This window comes from Centruroides sculpturatus, unplaced genomic scaffold (assembly GCF_000671375.1).
Source record: "Centruroides sculpturatus isolate CEXI.00-Female unplaced genomic scaffold, Cexi_2.0 scaffold263, whole genome shotgun sequence".
NCBI classification, from domain to species: Eukaryota; Metazoa; Arthropoda; class Arachnida; order Scorpiones; family Buthidae; genus Centruroides; species Centruroides sculpturatus.
The window spans coordinates 12,814-32,938 of NW_019384587.1; the positions used below are offsets into that span (position 1 = coordinate 12,814).

At 30.9% G+C, this 20,125-nt stretch overlaps 1 protein-coding gene across 1 annotated transcript in view; it reads right to left on the bottom strand.

The window, feature by feature from the left end:
- Nucleotides 1-2,589: 2,589 nt before the first annotated feature.
- The window catches only part of LOC111624670 (5'-nucleotidase-like), a 49,463-nt gene continuing 31,927 nt past the window's right edge, over nt 2,590-20,125 (bottom strand). Inside the window, exons 5-6 of the mRNA XM_023367581.1 lie at nt 11,117-11,290; nt 2,590-2,888 (exon numbers count right to left, since the gene is read on the bottom strand). Coding sequence (XP_023223349.1) covers nt 2,718-2,888; nt 11,117-11,290 — 345 coding nt within the window. The 3' untranslated portion in view covers nt 2,590-2,717. The remainder of the gene's footprint in view (nt 2,889-11,116; nt 11,291-20,125) is intronic.

Consider the following 20,125-nt stretch of genomic DNA (forward strand, 5'->3'; position numbering starts at 1 on the left):
ACTTCTATGTACAAAATCTTCAGAAATTTTTGATGTAAAACAATGTGACAGTCTTCTCCTATCCTCCTTATGTGATTGATTTAGACCCCTTGTGACTTATTTTTGGTTCTCCAAAATAAAACTAAAGCTCAAAAAGTGGCATTTCAATACAGTTGAGGAGATCCAGTCCAAAACACAGCAGATGCTTTGGAATTTTTAAACAATGAGTTCTAAGGAACATTTTAAGCTTAGCAGAAACAGTGAGATCACTTTATAAATGCAGGAGAGGCCTACTTTGAAGGGGATGATGGTAAAATTTACATTAGTTAAGTATTAAAATCATTATAGCCCAAATCCATTTTCTTTTTAATTGCTCCTTGTAAGATAAGAACATATGACATTCCAGTAAAATAAATAAATTTTGATATATGCATGAAACATTGGTTATGTACAGTGATTCCTCCAGAAATTTTCAAAAATGGAAGAATTCAAATCTTTTTAAAATTTTTTGCAACTTTTGGTTTTATATCATCACATTGTAATCTTTCATCTATTTATCATTCCATGTAAACAGCCAACATTCACAAAAACATCTCACATGGATGAATGCATCAGTTTACCTGTCTGTTATCTTGACAGTTAAACTAATCAGTTTTAACAAATTTGTGAGACTTTCTTACCTTTGAGTTTACTGCATAATTTCTTTTCTATAATATAGTTTCAAAACACTTTCACTAAAACATAGACAATTTTATCTATCTTATAATGCAAATTTCATAATTCTACTGTTGTTCTTTTACAAGACTATATGGAATTTTTATTACTTTTTACTGTAAATGTATCAAAATCAAAATCAAGAATAAAAAATTATTTGTTAATGTATGGATAATACTATACTGATAAAAATAACCTCTTCAGGAAAATGCATTTACTTTGTATTATGATACAAAGTAAATGGTACAGTAGAAGCTATTCAAGTTAAGCCTTAATCCTCTCCCTCTCTACACATATAGCTTATCTCAGCTTCTACACATATAGTTTATTTATTGTGTTTCATTTTTAATCCAATTAAAATTTTTGTTTGATTTTTCATATAATTTTTGTTTATTTTTTTACTTTAAGTTACTTATTTTATTATTTCAATTAGTTTATTTATTTGAATTATTTTATTATTGTATTTTAAATTATTTATTCTATTTAAATTATGTTCCTTATACTTGATAGAACACATTTTAACATTTATTCTACACTTTTAAGGAAATAAACATTGTATTCTTTTTAAATAAAAGAGAATATGAAGATGATCTAATTTAGACTGAAAATACTTGTTAATATAAAAATTTTATGTTGATAACATATATATTATTATACATTACATATTAAGCCTAATAAAATTTATAACATATGATGTATATGAATGACAGCTGAAAACAATTCAAAATGTTACTTAACCAATTCATCATTCATTATTATTATCTAAATATATAAAATTACTTGTCCTGACTGACTGATTCATCATCGCCCAGAGCAAATCACTGAACCTAAAGAGGTGAAATTTGGTACACAGTACGTCATGAAAATGCACATTAAGAAGAGATTTTTCAAAATTCCCCCGCAGGGGGAGGAGAGGATTAAGGTTTAACCTGAAGAACAGCTTCTACTGTAATATTTTAGATGCGATTTTTTGTTTTCAACAACGTTTAGTTTTCATTGAGTACTTAGGTGTATTAGATTGATAACATTTCAGACATTGTTATAAATATTTTTATATATTTAGATTTTTTAACCAAATGTTCGAACCGTTTTAAATTTGAATTTGTTATTGCATATTGGTTCAACTATAGAATGATTTTAAATGTTCCAGAAAATTGATCAAATTGAAAACAGTTTGTTTGATTCTCAGCAGTAGGTATTATATAACAATTACTATGGTTGTTGAAATTCTGAATATAAATGGGGTTTGCTTGCAAAATCCGTGCAGGCGAAGTGACGGGTAACAGCTAGTTATTTTATAAAATTAAGCCTACGCTATTGTTCTCAGAATAGACAAAATAAATTCATGTTAGTTATTGGACTTCGAACTCGCATTTGAGTTATAAATATTTGATTTATTTCCATCATTTTAGTTGAACTAAAATGATGGAAATAAAGCCAAGTGTTTATTTGTAACTCAAATGCGAGTTCGAAGTCCAATGTATTCAAAAAACACGGTTTCGAAGACAACATCATGTTAGTTATATTAATTATTTTTAGGCTTGCATTAAACAACACACTTTGTAATATTGGCAGAAAACCTGCTAATTGCCAGAGTAAATAATTATCTTTAAGCAAACAATTAAACTTTAATGTAAATTATCTTAGTAACTCCTACATAGGTACATTTACAACAACTCAATTCAATTTTTTAAAATTAATCTATGTTTTCAAAGCTGGCATAACACTAATATGATGCTAAAAAAACTGTAATTCAATATTGACTTCTATTTTTTTTTTATTTATATCAATAAATATGTTCTTTGAAGCTAGTCCACCTCTCATCTGACTTATTTAAATTTTATGATACCATCATTATACAATATATAGGAAATAATAAACATATGTTTATGTTCATAATAAATCTCATGCAGAAATCTCTCATCAGCTTTAACAGAATATTTACATTATTTACTAAATAAACAAAGATGAATAATATACATACAAAACACAATACTATGAATACATTAAAATAAATATTTTAACTAACCCTCATAATTTTTGAGAATTTCTTTTAATTCAGGATCTTCTTCATATTTTGAAGTAACTGTAATTTCATCAATTGATATGGATGTAACAGGATTACCAAATGTCAATGTTATTTTTGAAAATTTTTGAAAATCTGAACCGCTTTTTATAATGTATTTTCCATTTACCTGTAAATTAATCAATTCAAATTATTATCAAATTTTTTAATTATTCAAAAATCATTTTTATTTCTGAGATTAAAAGTAAATGAAAAATTAAAAAACAGTTAAAACTGTTTCCATTTTAAATTAATTTTGATTAATTAATATTAATGAAAGATTATCAAAAGCAATTTTTCAGATTTTGAGACACACCATATAATTTCACATAAATATGCTATTTAATTTGAATTTTTTTATAAAATTATTTTCATAATTACTATAATGCAAATTACAATGTCTTTTAATTTAAAAATAATTAAATTAATATGTTCAAATATTGAAATTTGTCAAAAATGTTTTTATATAAGGCAACGATACTAAAAACCTAAGTCCAAACATTAACATAATCAAATAATTAAATGCCATATTATTACAAGCTGCATTTTAGCTAACTATTAATTACCCAAACAAAGTAATCTAGTCCAAAGCTAGGTTAGTCCATCATCTTGTATTCTTGTATTACTGAAATTTCAGTAATTATGTTACTTTTTGAATTAAATTTAATAATTTGGAATATTCTGGAAGAAAATATTGACCTAAAGTGGAAATCAAACCACAATTTACAATTAACTTATGACAATTGTATTACCTGTTATGCCATCCAGATATTTGTCTAATATTTTCTTTTAAACCAATTTAATTTAACTTGAAAAATATAACCATACAGATCTATTTATTATGCTGACAAGGGACAGCTTCCACCCATGGCCTCCATAGCTCTCAGCCAACTTAACCTATATTATGTACTGAACATATTAGCTAAAACAATGCTTCTAAAACTGTGTTCATGGGCAAGTTTTTTTCATTCCAATCCCTTGCAGGCCAGTATTTTTGGGAAATTAAATAAAAAATAAATAAATAAATAAATAAAATAATAATAATACTAAACTTTATTTGTTTTAAGAACCTTGTTACAGGAGATTAATAAATGGATCAAGGAAAAGTCACAGGAATTGCACTAATAGCAATGTTCTTTAGCGAAATCTATATAAGTATTGTTGATAAATAATGAGTATTTCTTGAGTCTGATTTGAAGTAATAATTGTTTAATATTCATATTTGTATTGGCAGTTATAATGTTTGAATTAGTAGGTATATTTAGGGTATTTAAGTACGTACCATGGATGATAAACCAAATTCATTATTGAGTTTTGATCCTTTATTATTGATTGTGACAAGGCTGATTCAAATATGTTGCACTAACCTTGTATAGCTTTGCAGTTACTATTTAAAACGTATTTGTAATTATAGCTTTGCTTATTAGATGGATTTGATTAAGACTCATTCAATCATAAATGTATAAACATATTTCCAGTTGATCTCTGTATTATCAAATATTGCACTTGAAATTTCAAATGTTCAAAGTAGTTTATTAAACTTATATTGACATAAGTTTTTATTAGAACTTGAGTTGTTGGTTTGAGTTATCATAATTTGATGTAAAAATTGTAAATTGTAATCATTGGTATTTTTTAATCCATATTTTTTTTGTAGTAAGATCTTTCAAATGTAGATAAAAATTACAGTTCCAGTTAAGGGTTATACCTAAATATTTTGTTATCCACTAATACAAGAAGTTGACCATTTAAGTAGACAGATTTCTCTTGGTTTGATATTTTAATATTATTTCTAAAGATGATTATTTTTGACTTTGATGCATTAATCGATAAAAATAAAGAATTCAGATATTTGTTTACTTTGTCGATCTTGCGTTGTAAGGTTACACGAATTGGGGCTAGAACTACCAGATCATCAGCATAGAGTATATAGTGGAAAGTTAGTCCAAAAATATAAATTCCTTCAGTATCACTTAAAAATAAATTATCTATTTCATTAATACAAAAATTGAATAAATATGTTGATAGTGGCTCACCTTGGAGTATTCCATGGTTTATAGTTAACTCTGGGTAAGTTTGATTGCCATGAACAATATTTTGTAAAAGGAAAAAAGATGCATTATAGCAGTGTTTTTCAACCTGTGGGTCGCAACCCCCCAGAGAGGTTGCAAAGCCTTTCATGGGGGTCACGGGTAAAAGAAAAGGGCAAGTGCTTGTAGGTCCTACACTACAATAAAAAAAATTACAATTTCAGTGAACTTCTTTAGAATGTTTGGTTGAGAGGTGACGCATAAGCTTTGATGGTTTCATACTCTCACGTGATAATACATCGCCACAAATTATACATTAAGGTTTATTATTCATAACAGTAAACCCATATTTCAAGTAATTGTTGTCATAATGTCTATTTTTTTTAGGTTTTGATTGACTTCTGTCACTGCCACTTGTACCAGACGTGGAGGGCGGCGTCCTTTTGAGAAACTTATCCATTTTATGCTCGTGCGGAGCAAAGCGCAAAGACAATACAATCACGTCTGTACTTGTTGGCACACTCGGAGAATTGATGGAAACAAAAGAAAGCGAGAATACATTACTGCACAGGCAGCGCGAGGTGCACTCGCCTCCAGCACCCCCGTGGCAAAGTTACTATTTGCAGGGCTCTTGCAACTTCTTTGCACAGTACAATTGGTTTTTCGATCGATATTTAGGTCTCAACAAAAAAAAATGAAATATGTAGTTTTTAAAATCACTGACATAGTTTTAATATGGTCCTGGGGGGGTCGCCAGAATTTTTTAACTTGTAAAGGGGTCGCGTATTCAAGAAGGTTGAAAAACACTGCATTATAGAATCGGAGAATTTATTTCCAGCATCAAGCAATTTTAGTTTATTGACTAAGGTAGGGATATGAACTGTATCAAAAGATTTTGAAATGTCAATGAAAGCTGAATATATTTTCCTGCATTTTTTTTTGTAAATAAATCTGGACTATTGAAGTTAAAAAGAATATAGCAGATTCAGTTCCCTTGAATTTAACAAAGATAAATTGGAATTTTGAATTCAATTTTTGTTCTTTTATCCAACATTGGAAACGTGCTGCTAGAATTGATGTAAAATGTTTTCTTATAATCGATAGAAGTGCTATTGGGTGTTAATTTTCTGGTTCTTTCAGGTTTTCTTTTTTGTATATCATAAGTATTTTAGTTGTGTTCCAAGATTCTGGATAATTTAGCATATTATAAAATAAATTAAATAAATCAAGTAATATTTGTTTACCTGATTAAGGCAGTAATTTTATGAATTTAGCAGTAATTAAGTCAGTGCCTGGAGACGATTTTGATTTCAGTTTACAAATTGAGTCTTCCAGTTCTTTGTAAGTGAACAGTGGATCTAAAATTTCATTATTCAGATATGTCAGTTCCATACTTGGTAGTTTTTCAATAATGAGAAATCTTTTAAAATAGAGACCAAGCTGACAATTCTATATACGATTGTCGTTCAGAATCTTTTTTCCATAATCTTTATATTGTTGTCCAAAAAATATCATTATTTTTATTTATAATCAGCCACTGTTGTAAATTTTTGAAATATTTTGTCTTCTGAAATTTTAATAAATTAAAGTATAATGTTTTTAATTTTTTGTAGTAATTAAATGTTTCATTTGTATAAGATTTCCTAAATTGTGATAAGGCTTTGTTCTTCTTAGTTTTTAAAATATAACAATCAAAGTCAAACCAAGGCTTTTTAAATACTGTATATGAAATTTTGTATTACTTAATTTTCGTATTTTTATAAATTTTTTTATTGTATTTTCCAATTGGGAATATTTTTCAATTCCATCTTCTAGTCCAGTATTTGATATATATTTAATTCTTTCACCTATTTGTAAATGATACTGTTGATAGTCGTAATAAGTTGGTAAGGTACGGATTTATTTTTTTAAACTTGGTTTTTTGCCACATCAATAGTAGTTCTTACTGGAAAAATGTCTGCTATATCACAATTTAATACTTGAATATCTGTATATAAATCAGTTAGTAGTTAATAGCATATTGTTAAATCAATCACTGAACATCCAGAATTAGTTACACAAGTAAATTCTGATGAATAATCTTTCCTTATTCTCCCATTTAATATAAATAACTGTAATTGGTGTGTATGTTTTAATAATTGAATTCCTAATTTATTAAATTTTTTATCTTTAGATTCTCGAATGTTTCAAATCATATTTGGTCCTTTATATTAAAAATCCATTTTTTGAACTATTCAAGAGTTTAGATCTCCTATCATTAGTACATATGGGATAATATTTTTCCATCTTTTGAGATATTTGAAGATTTCATTTAATATCTGTATGTTTCGGCAGTATGTAGACCAATATGATTATTATTAATTTTTTGTCTAGAAACTTCATTTCTAGATTAGTAATTTGTACCAAACTTGGTATGTAATTAGTAGTTATTTGAATAAATTTATTTTACTTTCCAATATTTTTCTTTAACATTAAACTTAGTCCTCCATAGGGATATCCTGGACTGTCTGGTTTTTGAGCTGTTGACAATATAATATTGTATTCTTCTTTATTTTTAATTAAATCTTCAATTGGTCATCCAGGTTTCTATTATATCCAGAATATCAGTATTATTTAGTAACTGTATAAATTTGTTACTTGTAATTTTTCTTATTAGACCTTGAAAATTCCAGTTCATTATATTTATTAATATTTGAAGACAAGTTCGCCCAAATAGGGATCACCATTTTCTCTTTTGCGTTCTAGACAGTACATTTCCAGTGACCAACCTTCCTTTCTAGGCTACTAGCCGCCAAAAAGTTTTAAAAAAGTCCTTTTAAAAAACACAAAGATTTTCTAAAATCAGAACTGGTGTTATACGAACGTCTTTCTTGTTTGTTACCATCTGTACTTTCTCGGGGGTATTTCGGCCTTCTATCCACAGACGAGCACGCTGGAAAATGTAGATTAAAAAGGTTCCCCTGGTGACGATATTTTTCAGTCATAATTCATAATTTTTTTCGTCCGATGGCCATTTTCCAGTAATTTTGCTGACTTTGATCATCACATTTTGTCCATACTTGGCAATAAGTTTTTAAATAGTTATATTAACATTATCGTTATATTTAATTGAATATTTTTTTGATATTCATTCTTATTAGTTTGATTATTTACATTTATCAGAAAATCTAAATTGCCAAATTTTCTTGTAGGATATATTCTAAAAAATCATCTACATATACTAGTTGATTCTGTAGAAAACTATATGTAATTTTTTGCTGGTTTATTATAAGATAATCATCTTGTAATTTGAGTTGTATTCCTTTTTTTTTAAGTTTATGTAATATGGTAGGAGTGACTTTCTTCTTTTATCTGAGTTTTTTACTAATTGGCTATAATGTTCATATTTTGCCAGTCTCCCAGTAGTTTGTTTTGTTTCAGTTTATTAAAAGTCATTAGAGTATTATTTCTCAATTGTTCCGATTTCAATACTACACATTAAGTATTAATATTACAGTTTGGTATAGAGTAATTAGATTTTATATCTTCATTTTCATTGCATGATATCTTTAAAGAGTTCATAAAGAAATTCAATAATTCTTTATGATTTGTATCTATTAACTTGTTTGAATAGTTGTATATTATTAATTTATTATTATTTATCGTATTATTCAGAGTATCAATTTTAAATTGCATTAATTCTTTGTCATTACATAATTCTTTGTCATTACATTGTCTATTCCAATCTTTTCATTGCTTTTGTTAGCAAGTTGCAATTGTTTTTTAAATTAATGATTTCACTATGTACAGTATTAATTTCTTCTTGAATTAACGAACTGATTCTCCATTTTATTGTTACTGTTGATAATTAATAATGCTATTTTTAGCCATAGGTCTGTTGTTGAGATGTCTGCTGCTTCTGTAGATCTTAGTTCTAATGAAGGGTTTAAATTAAATTTCTCACTTGCTTGAGTTAGAGATTCAGTTCTTATTTCTGTGTAATCGGTAATAAGGTTTGACTCCAATTCCAGTGGTTTTATGTAATTTAGTTAATTGCTTTTGACGATTTATAGCTGGTCTACTTCTCTTTGTTGGTGTTTTCTGCAACAGACCTCGATTCAATTTGATTCCAGCGATTAACAATAGTAGGAGGATTAACTTAAGATTATCCATTTTAGTTGGAAATGTTTGTCACTTTTCAAATGTTAGCAATAATGCAAGTCTTGATTCTTGAGTGAGGTGAAAAAATTTGATGACAACTGCTACAAAGATTGGAGCACCTCCCATTAAATAAAAATAATTATAAAATAAAGAATGAAGTTCAAGTGCATTTTAAAAAATTTTTACACTGAATTAGTAAGATAAATTCAGTTCTAATCATTTTGAAAAAAATGGGTTTGTAGGCCATTTTCAAGTAATTTTGCTGACTTTGATCATCACATTTTGTCCATACTTGGCAATAAATTTTTAAATAGTATTTTAACATAATATATAAAACTTATGAGATTTTAAGTGAAACTCATTGCAACCCAGTAATAAACTGTTCATAGATCACAGTTTGAGTAGCACTAAGCTGAAATATAATCCAAAATAATCCCATGTTTAATGATTTGCTTATGTTAATATTCAAGCTTAGTTGTTTATATACATACATACATATGTGTGTGTGTGTGTGTGTGTGGGGTGATGCCACAGTTTGTGGACTACAGACATCTGGTAATGCAGCTGTATGAATTAGCACAAGATAGCAGCCTAACCTTTGGAGCAAATTACTTTGTTTGGAGAATTAATAGTTGGCTAAAACAGTCTGAAATAATCCAGCATTTGATTAATGATACTAAAAATTTAAAACACATGTAAACAGAAAAATCCTAAAATCTACAAGTAAAATGACATATGTAATTTAATATTAAAGTATGTTTAACTAAAGTCATACATAAAAAAAGATTGCAACATTATATTTGCATATTTTGATGATATTACAATTAGTTGCCTAATCTCAGCATCAATTCTAAATGTTCCTTGTTATAAATTAAATTAAATTATTATATATATATATATATTTTAGATAAATATAATATTTTAATTATTTTATTTTAATTAATTTGTTTATATATATCAAATATTTTAATTTATAACAAAAGTAGTAATATTATCAGTTTTCACCCTGGATTCACATGATGTTTAATTTTTAACAAGGAATATCAGAATTAATTCTGAGATCAGGTAATTACTTGTGCATTTTCCCTCCATTTATGCAAATAATTGGTTCCATAAAACTGCATAAATAGAGGCATGGAAAGCTGTTTAAAATAGAGATTGTTCCACATTCTCAAATACAGTATTTTATTCTTACTGGGGATAAAAAAGTTTTAATCAATTAACTGAAGATTTTTTAAATCAAATAACCAACACCTTATTCGTTGCTGAGGGTGTTTATTAAAAACAAACATTTTCAATCTACTCTATAGATCATCTTTACGTTGAAACCGCCGCATATGGAATAACTATTCAAATTGGTGTCCTATTCTATGGTAGTTATTCCATATGCGGCGGTTTCAACCTGAAGATGATCTATAGAATAGATTGAAAATGTTTGTTTTTAATAAACTCCCTCGGCAACGAATAAGGTGTTGGTTATTTGATTTATTAATTTGCTGAATATGTTTCTGTTCAAGAGTTTTTAAATATGCATCTATACAACAGGTTACTGATAAAAAAAAAAAAAACACATTTCTTGATAAAGCTATCATTTATTTCCATAAAGTTGACTATTTAAAATTTTTTAATTTTTCAATTGTGTTCAAGTGAATTCACATAAATGGAGAGGTTATTGCACAATGCACAATTTAAATCAACAATTTCAGATCAACCAATGCTAAATGGATTATTTTTCATTAACTAGGCATTATGCAGTGATGGATATTAAACTGAATGTCTTGAGAGAGAACATTTTAAATTATTTTTAAATATCTGACACATTATCCATCTTTGACTAATCAAAGATTAAATTCATGCTAAAATAGACAATAAAAAAATTCTCTCTCTTCAATTTTTCTTGGAGTGAAAAACTATAAATGGGTAATTTATCTGAGAAAATATTTCCGCTTTTCATCCTTCATGACAGTTGTTCTTCATTTAATGAAAGTTAATTTTGGATAAATCTTAAAACTTTCGTTAAAATTATAATAAATTAACAAAAATTATTTTTAAAATTCCAATATAAAATACATATATTCTTAGGAGTAATAGTCCAGATCCTAAAACTTATATCTTTATAAAATATTAAAAACATTTTCAGAATTAAAACTTTTATTAGTAAAATATATTCAATTTACAGAATTCTTACCACTTTTATATCATATACATGATCGTGACCTCCCAGAATCAAATCAATTTCTTCAACTTTCTCTGCTAGATGACAGTCATTAGGAAATCTCATATGTGTTATGGCTATTACAAAATCTACTTGATCCTTAATTAAAAAAATTAGCTTATCATAATAAACACACAAACTAATACTGTATATAATACAATACGTATATATTAAGTATTANGATCATGTACATGAGAACCGGCATTGTTTATGACCTGCTGCGCAATGCCAAGGACGCGATGGATCTCAGCAAGGCCTCAGGTGTATACTCCATTCCCATCAGGGAGGACAGATTTCATAGGGACTTGGTTTACATTGGCTTCACCATCCGCTCAACACAAAAACGGATAAGAGAACATCAAGCAGATATTAAAAATAACAGGCACACCACCGCCTTATCGACCTACATTGCCGACCCTGAAATGCAGGCAGACTTCTGGAACACCAGACTAATCAGACAAGTGTTCCGAACTGATCACATCCATCACCTGGAGGTTTGGGAGATTCATAAAGCTAACAGTGGGGGCACCTGCATCAACTTCAAAGATGGTGAAACGATCGTGCAGGTGTGGACGTATTTGTTCGAGGAATTCGAACAGGGACAGTCGGAGGGGTGAAACCTGACATGCACAATTATTTACATCTCTGGTGACATTGTTACGACGGTCAGGAGGAAACACAGTCAGTCACCACCTGAAGCAGACCTCGGTGGCGGTTGAAAGCATTTGTGGAGTTTATTACGGACATAACACTTGTAAAAAAAGGTTTCGTGGATTGTTATTAAAGTACATTTTGTTTTATGACGTCAGTCTGCGTATTTTTTGAACAGACCTCGTATTCTAAGAATTAGATGAAATAACAAAACTTTAATAAACATTTGATATGATTGTATATCAATATATGAAAATTTTCTTATTTTAACAAGGACAGCTAAAGTTGCCTATCCTGTATTACAATTAATTGATTTGTATTGAAAAATATAAATGTTGCATTTTTAGTTGTAATATGTAAATTATTTTTTATTGTTTTATTTCTTTAGGTTTTAAAGAGAAGAGAAAATATTATTAAATTTGGCAATTCTGTAAATAAATTCTATATAAAGTTTCATTTATATAATTGTTATACAGTAGACCCCCTATAAAACAGGTTCATATAACAAGGAGAAAAAATTGTGATCGTATTCATATAAACACTCTAAAAGAGACTCATATAATATGGTAAAACGTCATCACCGACTCATGTCGCAACAGGATTGGTCGAATCTAGAGCAATAGCGGATATTGCACAAACTGTTGAGTTTAAATGAGCACTGGACCTACTAAATAACATTTATTATTTAACGTCCATAAAAATCATATTTATATTAATGATGTCTCCAAAGTTCAGCAAATTTTTCGCATAAAAATAACTTATTAGAAAACACGCACCCACTGTTCGATGCGCCGCTCCGCGACGAAAACAAGCTTAAGCAATGGCGCCGTTGAACGGTACACACTCGGTAAGTAATCCTACAATTTTTTGTTTATAGCATAGTTTATATGGATTATTCCCAAAAAATTATACGTATTTTAGAAATGTTGAGTCGAATTAGTCTAGAATCAATTAATTTTATGGAAGAAAACCTTTCAAACAGCCATAGTCCGTAAACTGCAGACGTGCTGTGCTGTGATTGGCTCATGTATTTAAGTGACTGGTAAAACACAGAATTCATATAAAATAGAACATATCTACTGTATATACAGTCGACCCCACCCATAACACGGTAGATACATTCCGGTTTTTATGAATCCTTTTTCTACGAGTCCTTAAATACATGAGCCAATCACAGCACGGCACATCTGCAGTTTATGGACTACGGCTGTTTGAAAAGTTTTCTTCCATAAAATTAATCGATTCTAGACTAATTCAACTCAACATTTCTAAAATACGTATAATTTTTTGGGAATAATCCATATAAACTATGCTATAAACAAAAAATTGTAGAATTACTTACCGAGTGTGCACCATTCGACAACACCATTGCTTAAGCTTGTTTTCGTCATGGAGCTTGCCATCGAATGGTGCTCGTGTGCTTCCTGATAAAGTATTTTTTTTTGTGAAAAATTCGCTGAACTTTGGAGACATCATTAATATAAATATAATTTTTATGGACGTTAAATAATAAATGGTTTTTAGTAGGTCCACTGCTCGTTTAAACTCAACAGTTTGTACAATATCTGCTATTGGTCTAGATTTGACCAATCCTGTCACAACACAAGTCAGCGATGACATTTTACTGAATGATACGAGTTTTTTTAGTGTGTTTGTATGAATATGGTCGCAATTTTTTTGCTGTCATGTAGGAATCTGAACTATATGAACCCGTTTTATAGGGGTCTACTGTATATATTTTTTTCAAATTATACATATTAACTTTAAAATATCATATATAAATGAAAGAAATCAATAATGACAGTTTAATGTATCAATTTGTAGCTTTCTATTATAATACTCTGAAGCTATTAATTGAAATTCTTTAAGTAAGCATCACAAAGTCCACACATTATATTGGTACTCTGAAACTATACAAATACAGTAAAGTATTGATTGTCTGAAAATCAATTAATCAAACAATTTCAGAGAGTACTAATCCCAGAAATTACAAAGTTTTATTTAATAACAATTGTTAGTGGTCCTATATCAGCCCACTATACAGCTATCTTGTTATCAACGCTAGTGTTAGCTTTTATTTATAACAGTACAAATAGAAAAGAATGATTGAGTCATAGGCATATAATGCATCAAATGCACAGTGCATTAGAAACAGAATTGGCATGGTTAGAAATGCAATTTAAAGCAGATTTTTCAACTCTCATGATGATCAAACAAGACACAAATGTAAATGTTAAAAAGAAAAAAAACTATGTAAAGCAAAACAACATAAGTAACTTCTTTCAAGAAAAACTGTAATAAATAATTTTAACATGAGTGTTGTACTTTTATTCAATATTAATTTTACCATTATGTATTTTTTTTTTACTTTGAATTCAAAGTTTCATCAGTACACTGTAGACTGCAACAAAAGATTAGAGCTTGTCTTTAATAAATTAGACAATTTTTAAAAATTCTTATCATTGATATGTATTAAATTTCTGTCTTTCCCTTTTTTACTATTGTACTAGAATTAAAATAAACATTTTTAATTTATTTAAAATCAAACTACCAAGTGTGATTGATTATCCTGATTGTCATGTCCTGATTGTTTCACTTGGCTGTACATAGAATCCATACAAAATATGTAAAAAAACTGAAGATAAAATGTATAAATTTTAATTTGATAATATTGAAAAAAATAACACACATTCAATATTTACTGATAAATAAAACAAAAAATTATTAACTTTCCAACAGTCATTAGCAGAAAGTAGAATAGTTAAACATTAGATATATTATAAAAACTTGAAGGTCACTAAATTTGATAATTTAGTCATATTAGTGAAATGAGCTTGTAGTTTCTTTAAAATTATTTTACGCATTACTCATATTAATTTTTTATATATTTTATATCTATAATAACTTTTCAATTTTAAAATGAGCATTTATTTATTGTGACATCATCACAATGCCAGGCTGCAATTTTTAATCATATTCTTAATTTTTTAAATTTAAAATACTATAAATATTTGCCATCTCTAATTAGTAGTGTTTTGCCCCTGTACACAATATTTTTCCTGATAACAACAGTCATGCTGGTCATCTATGTAACTCCATTCAGGGGAAATTTTTGAATCAAAATCATGTGACTTCCAGTCTAGATCAGAAGTTCGTATATAATTAATTGGGCCTACTGCCCCTAAACTTTGACTTTCATTTATCTAACACCATTCTTGAGATTTAGGAAGAACAGACAGATGAATGATAGTGGAAATTTATATGCCTACAATTTTTTCAAATTGCAGCCCAATACAAAATGCATTGAAAATAATTACAAATCATTACCTTCTTGTTTTTAATTGTCTATATTAAATATATTTATATCTGGAAAATATACAAGATTAAAAAATTATTAGTAGAAGAAATTTTGACTGGTATTTTTGGACTGATATTACTGATACTAGACTACTACTGATATAGGAGTTAATTTTTAATGAGTTAATTTATATTAGTAACACTTAATGATAATTTAATATTTAAATTATTTATATTTTAAAAACTTGAATAAACAAATTAATTTTGCAGAAAGCAACTTATTTAACAAGTAAAATATGATAAGCTTTAATAACAACCCACGTAAAACCTTTTTTTCGAGTGTTATGTCACTATTAAATTCCACAAGTACTTTCGACCTCCACCGAGGTCTGCTTCAGGTGGTGACTGGCCGTGTTTCGACCCAACCATCGTAACGATGTTGCCAACGATGTAGATAAATAAACGTGCGCGTCGGGTTTCACCCCTCCGACCGCTGTTGCTCGAACTCCTCGAATAAATACTTCCACGCCTGTGTAAGTGTTTCCCCATCCCTGTAGTTGATGCAGTTGCCCCCCATGATAGCTTTGTGAATCTCCCAGGTCTCCAGGTGACGGATGTGATCAACGCGGAACGCGGGTCTGATAAGTTTGGTGTTCCGGAAGTCCGGCCATATTTCAGGGTCGGTGACATAGGTCGATAAGGCAGTGGTCTGTCTTTTATGTTTAATATCAGCTTGGTGTTCCCGTATTCGTTTCTGTGTTGATCGGATGGTGGAGCCAATGTAAACTAAGTCCCTATTGAATCTGTCGTCCCGTACGGGAATGGAGTAAACACCTGGGGCCCTGGTGAGATTCATTGCGTCCTTCGCGTTGTGGAGCAAGTCGTAAAGCGTGCTGGTTCTTAAGTACGCGATTTTGGTGCGGCTGTTGCTAGCGATCTCTCTATATAGGGGGTCTAGATGCCGGTTGAAGCGGACGACCGCGTGTCTCGCGTTCCCATCCGTTTGACGGTTGTCGACCGGCGATGGTAGGGGGCAGTCCCTGCGGCCAGGGGGGCGGCGGGCGCATGCACGTGCTAAACCGCGGACCAAGGCTTTACTATAACCATGTTCCTCGGCAATTTTTTCTATGCGACGGATCTCCGACCATGCGTCGCGCACATGTGTGTGGTGCATGGAGGCCTGTCTAGTAAGGGCCCGGAAAGCCGCCATTTTGTAGATAAAGGGATCAGAGGAGTTCGCGGGGATGAATAGCGGGGGTTGGTCAGGATTTCGTGTCCCTTTTCCCTTCGATAAGGCTACAGCCATGCTTCTGCGCCCTTAGGGACCTGCTACTGCGGGAGAATGATGCACTCCGGCACCGTGAGCAGATATTGGAGCTGGCGCATCTTATGTGCTACACTTCAATCTTCCAGTTCAACGAGGCTACTTATTTACAAAGACGTGGTGTCCCCATGGGCAGCCCGCTTTCAGGGGACCTTTGCGAGCTGGTAGTGAGACAATTGGAGGAGAGTGTTGCCCAAATTCTTACCAAACATCAGTCTGTACCAAAGATACGTGGACGACATCTTTATACTTTGGAAAACCACTCCCAATCTGGACGATTTTTTGTCGTGTATGAACGACAATGCTTATGGCCTCACCCTCAGCTTAGATCAGGTTAGCAACTCGTGTGCTCATTTTCTTGACGTTAACATCCGTCTCAGAGGGGGCAAGACAGAAACGAGCGTCTATCATAATCCTGACCAACTCCCGCTGTTCATCCCCGCGAACTCCTCTGATCCCTTTATCTACAAAATGGCGGCTTTCCGGGCCCTTACTAGACAGGCCTCCATGCACCACACACATGTGCGCGACGCATGGTCGGAGATCCGTCGCATAGAAAAAATTGCCGAGGAACATGGTTATAGTAAAGCCTTGGTCCGCGGTTTAGCACGTGCATGCGCCCGCCGCCCCCCTGGCCGCAGGGACTGCCCCCTACCATCGCCGGTCGACAACCGTCAAACGGATGGGAACGCGAGACACGCGGTCGTCCGCTTCAACCGGCATCTAGACCCCCTATATAGAGAGATCGCTAGCAACAGCCGCACCAAAATCGCGTACTTAAGAACCAGCACGCTTTACGACTTGCTCCACAACGCGAAGGACGCAATGAATCTCACCAGGGCCCCAGGTGTTTACTCCATTCCCGTACGGGACGACAGATTCAATAGGGACTTAGTTTACATTGGCTCCACCATCCGATCAACACAGAAACGAATACGGGAACACCAAGCTGATATTAAACATAAAAGACAGACCACTGCCTTATCGACCTATGTCACCGACCCTGAAATATGGCCGGACTTCCGGAACACCAAACTTATCAGACCCGCGTTCCGCGTTGATCACATCCGTCACCTGGAGACCTGGGAGATTCACAAAGCTATCATGGGGGGCAACTGCATCAACTACAGGGATGGGGAAACACTTACACAGGCGTGGAAGTATTTATTCGAGGAGTTCGAGCAACAGCGGTCGGAGGGGTGAAACCCGACGCGCACGTTTATTTATCTACATCGTTGGCAACATCGTTACGATGGTTGGGTCGAAACACGGCCAGTCACCACCTGAAGCAGACCTCGGTGGAGGTCGAAAGTACTTGTGGAATTTAATAGTGACATAACACTTGAAAAAAAGGTTTTACGTGGGTTGTTATTAGAGTACACAGTGTTAAGTTGTTGGAAGTCGTTTATTCTTGATAAGCTTTATTTTTTATTTACAGTTGCTATTAAAACGTTTTCCATCCTGATATTTTAATTGTCACAACTTAATTCTTTACAGATAATTATGATAAAGAAAAACCTATTTGCTGAAATGACTGAAGTTAGTACACTAAACCTGTAAACCAGAATTGCATGGTACCAAATATTTTTTCTGGTGTAACAGGTTTCTATTTTGAGCAGGTTTCTTTTAACATAGAAAATTGCTCTGTTCTGAAGAATTTTTCCCATTTAGGCAGGTTTCTGTTTTATTCAAAGTTCTGTTTTGGACAGGTTTTATTGTATTACATTATATTTTTTTTTATAAACATCTAAATGATGTTAATTAAAATAATTTATTAATTGATTACACAGTGTTATCTCAATTTCTGAGTACTTGATAAATGAAAATTTGATACAACAAGCTGTTTTCTTCTATTTCTCTTCCTATCCCTCTTCAATTTCATACTGTAAATATGATATGATAAAAACCAAACAACTTACCAGATTATTGGACTATTTTAAGGCTAAATTAGACTTAAAATAGCCTGATAATCTGGTAAAACATTTGGCTTTAATTAAAAATCAGGTTAGTGGATGTTTATAAAAACATAATAGAATATTTGACCATAACAAATAATGTAAAGCTTATCCCTATTTTAGAGTTTTAGTTTTGAGAGGTTTTCAGAAACAAACATATGATTATAAACAGGGTATTGTAAATAGGTTATATTGTATATTGAAGGTAAATATTAATATTTTAGAAAAATGTAGGTAAATTGTTTTTAATAAATTCTGAATTTTTATTAATCTAAATCTAATCTGCAAGCAGAATGTTTCTATCTTTTATAATTCAAACTTGAAAATTTGTGGGCAATGTTAGAATGAAATTCAATTAGCTTTGCTTTAATTCTTTTTTCATTTAACCATACTGTATTTAATTTCTTCTTTACAAGATTTTAATAATGAGTTTGAGATTCACAAGAAGATATGTATTTTGTTGTGAAAATCTGCTACCGTTTTAAAATTTAATACTATTTAATCATCTAATTTTCCAAAATATTCAAACACCATTTAAATGCTCAAAACAATTTGTTTCATTTATAAATATTGTTTTGCCATGTTTACATCATTAGCACAAAAATCCAGCTGAAAATTATCATTTCAAATTATTTTCCATAAGATTATTTTGCATAATAGATTCATTGTTATAATTTTTAATATCTACATCATTTTAATATGTATCTTATTCTTTATATTTCCTGTAACTATTTTCAAACATTAAACTTATTATATCTAATAAGTTAGAAGATTAAAGTGAATGATACATCTGAACTATTCAATGATATACAGTAAAACCTCGATTATCCGGACTAATTGAGGATGAAGGTAGTCCGGATAAGGACAAATTTGGATAATCGAAACAAATACTTTAATTTGTCTTTTAATGATAATACAACACGTTTTCTTTCAATGACATATCGGTAATATTAAAAATAAATACTGTATTTAAATCATGATCAAATTTTGAAGAAACAAATGTTTGTATTGAATTTGGACTACTACTGACCAGCGCTAACAGACTACCTATTGTTTAAAAGGCCCTCTGGTAGCGCAAGAAGATGGATTTTATAAAATAAAAAGCAGTTAAAACTGTATTTTTATGAATAAAAATTTGACAAACTATTTATTGTTTTATGACGAGTAAAATTTTTTCGTTGCGTTCGCGGCTTTTAACACGTTTAACGCCATGCGACGCGCGCGCCGTCGTAATGGAAATTCCCGTACAGTGCCATACGACCACCGGTAGACGTAAACAATGTAGTTTTACTCAAGGTTAAATTTTCCTGGCGTCGTACGACGTTTTCTGCATGCTTAGTGCTGGCCTCTCGTGGACATCTATTCAGTTAGCTTCGAATGCCGGCGGTCGTATGGCAAACCGGTTCTAGCTACGACTGCCGGCGCGTCGTGTGGCGTCACAACGCAATACAAGGTCGGCGGTCGTAGTTTTTTTTTTAAATAAAACTCTATTTTATATCTGATAGTGGTTTATTTTAATAGTAAATAATTTAAAATATCGAAAATTAGTTTAATTATCCTCTTTTATCGCATATAAAGTAAATAATATTATTAAAAAAAATTAAAGTATATAAGTGCGTTTTAATATATATTTACAGAAAAAAAACATCATTTGCAGTCGAAACAAAGTGTGAAATACTTTAACACACAGATGTAAATACTTTTAAGTAGGGAAGAACGTCTAATTACAGTGGGGTTGTAAAATTTATTGCCTGG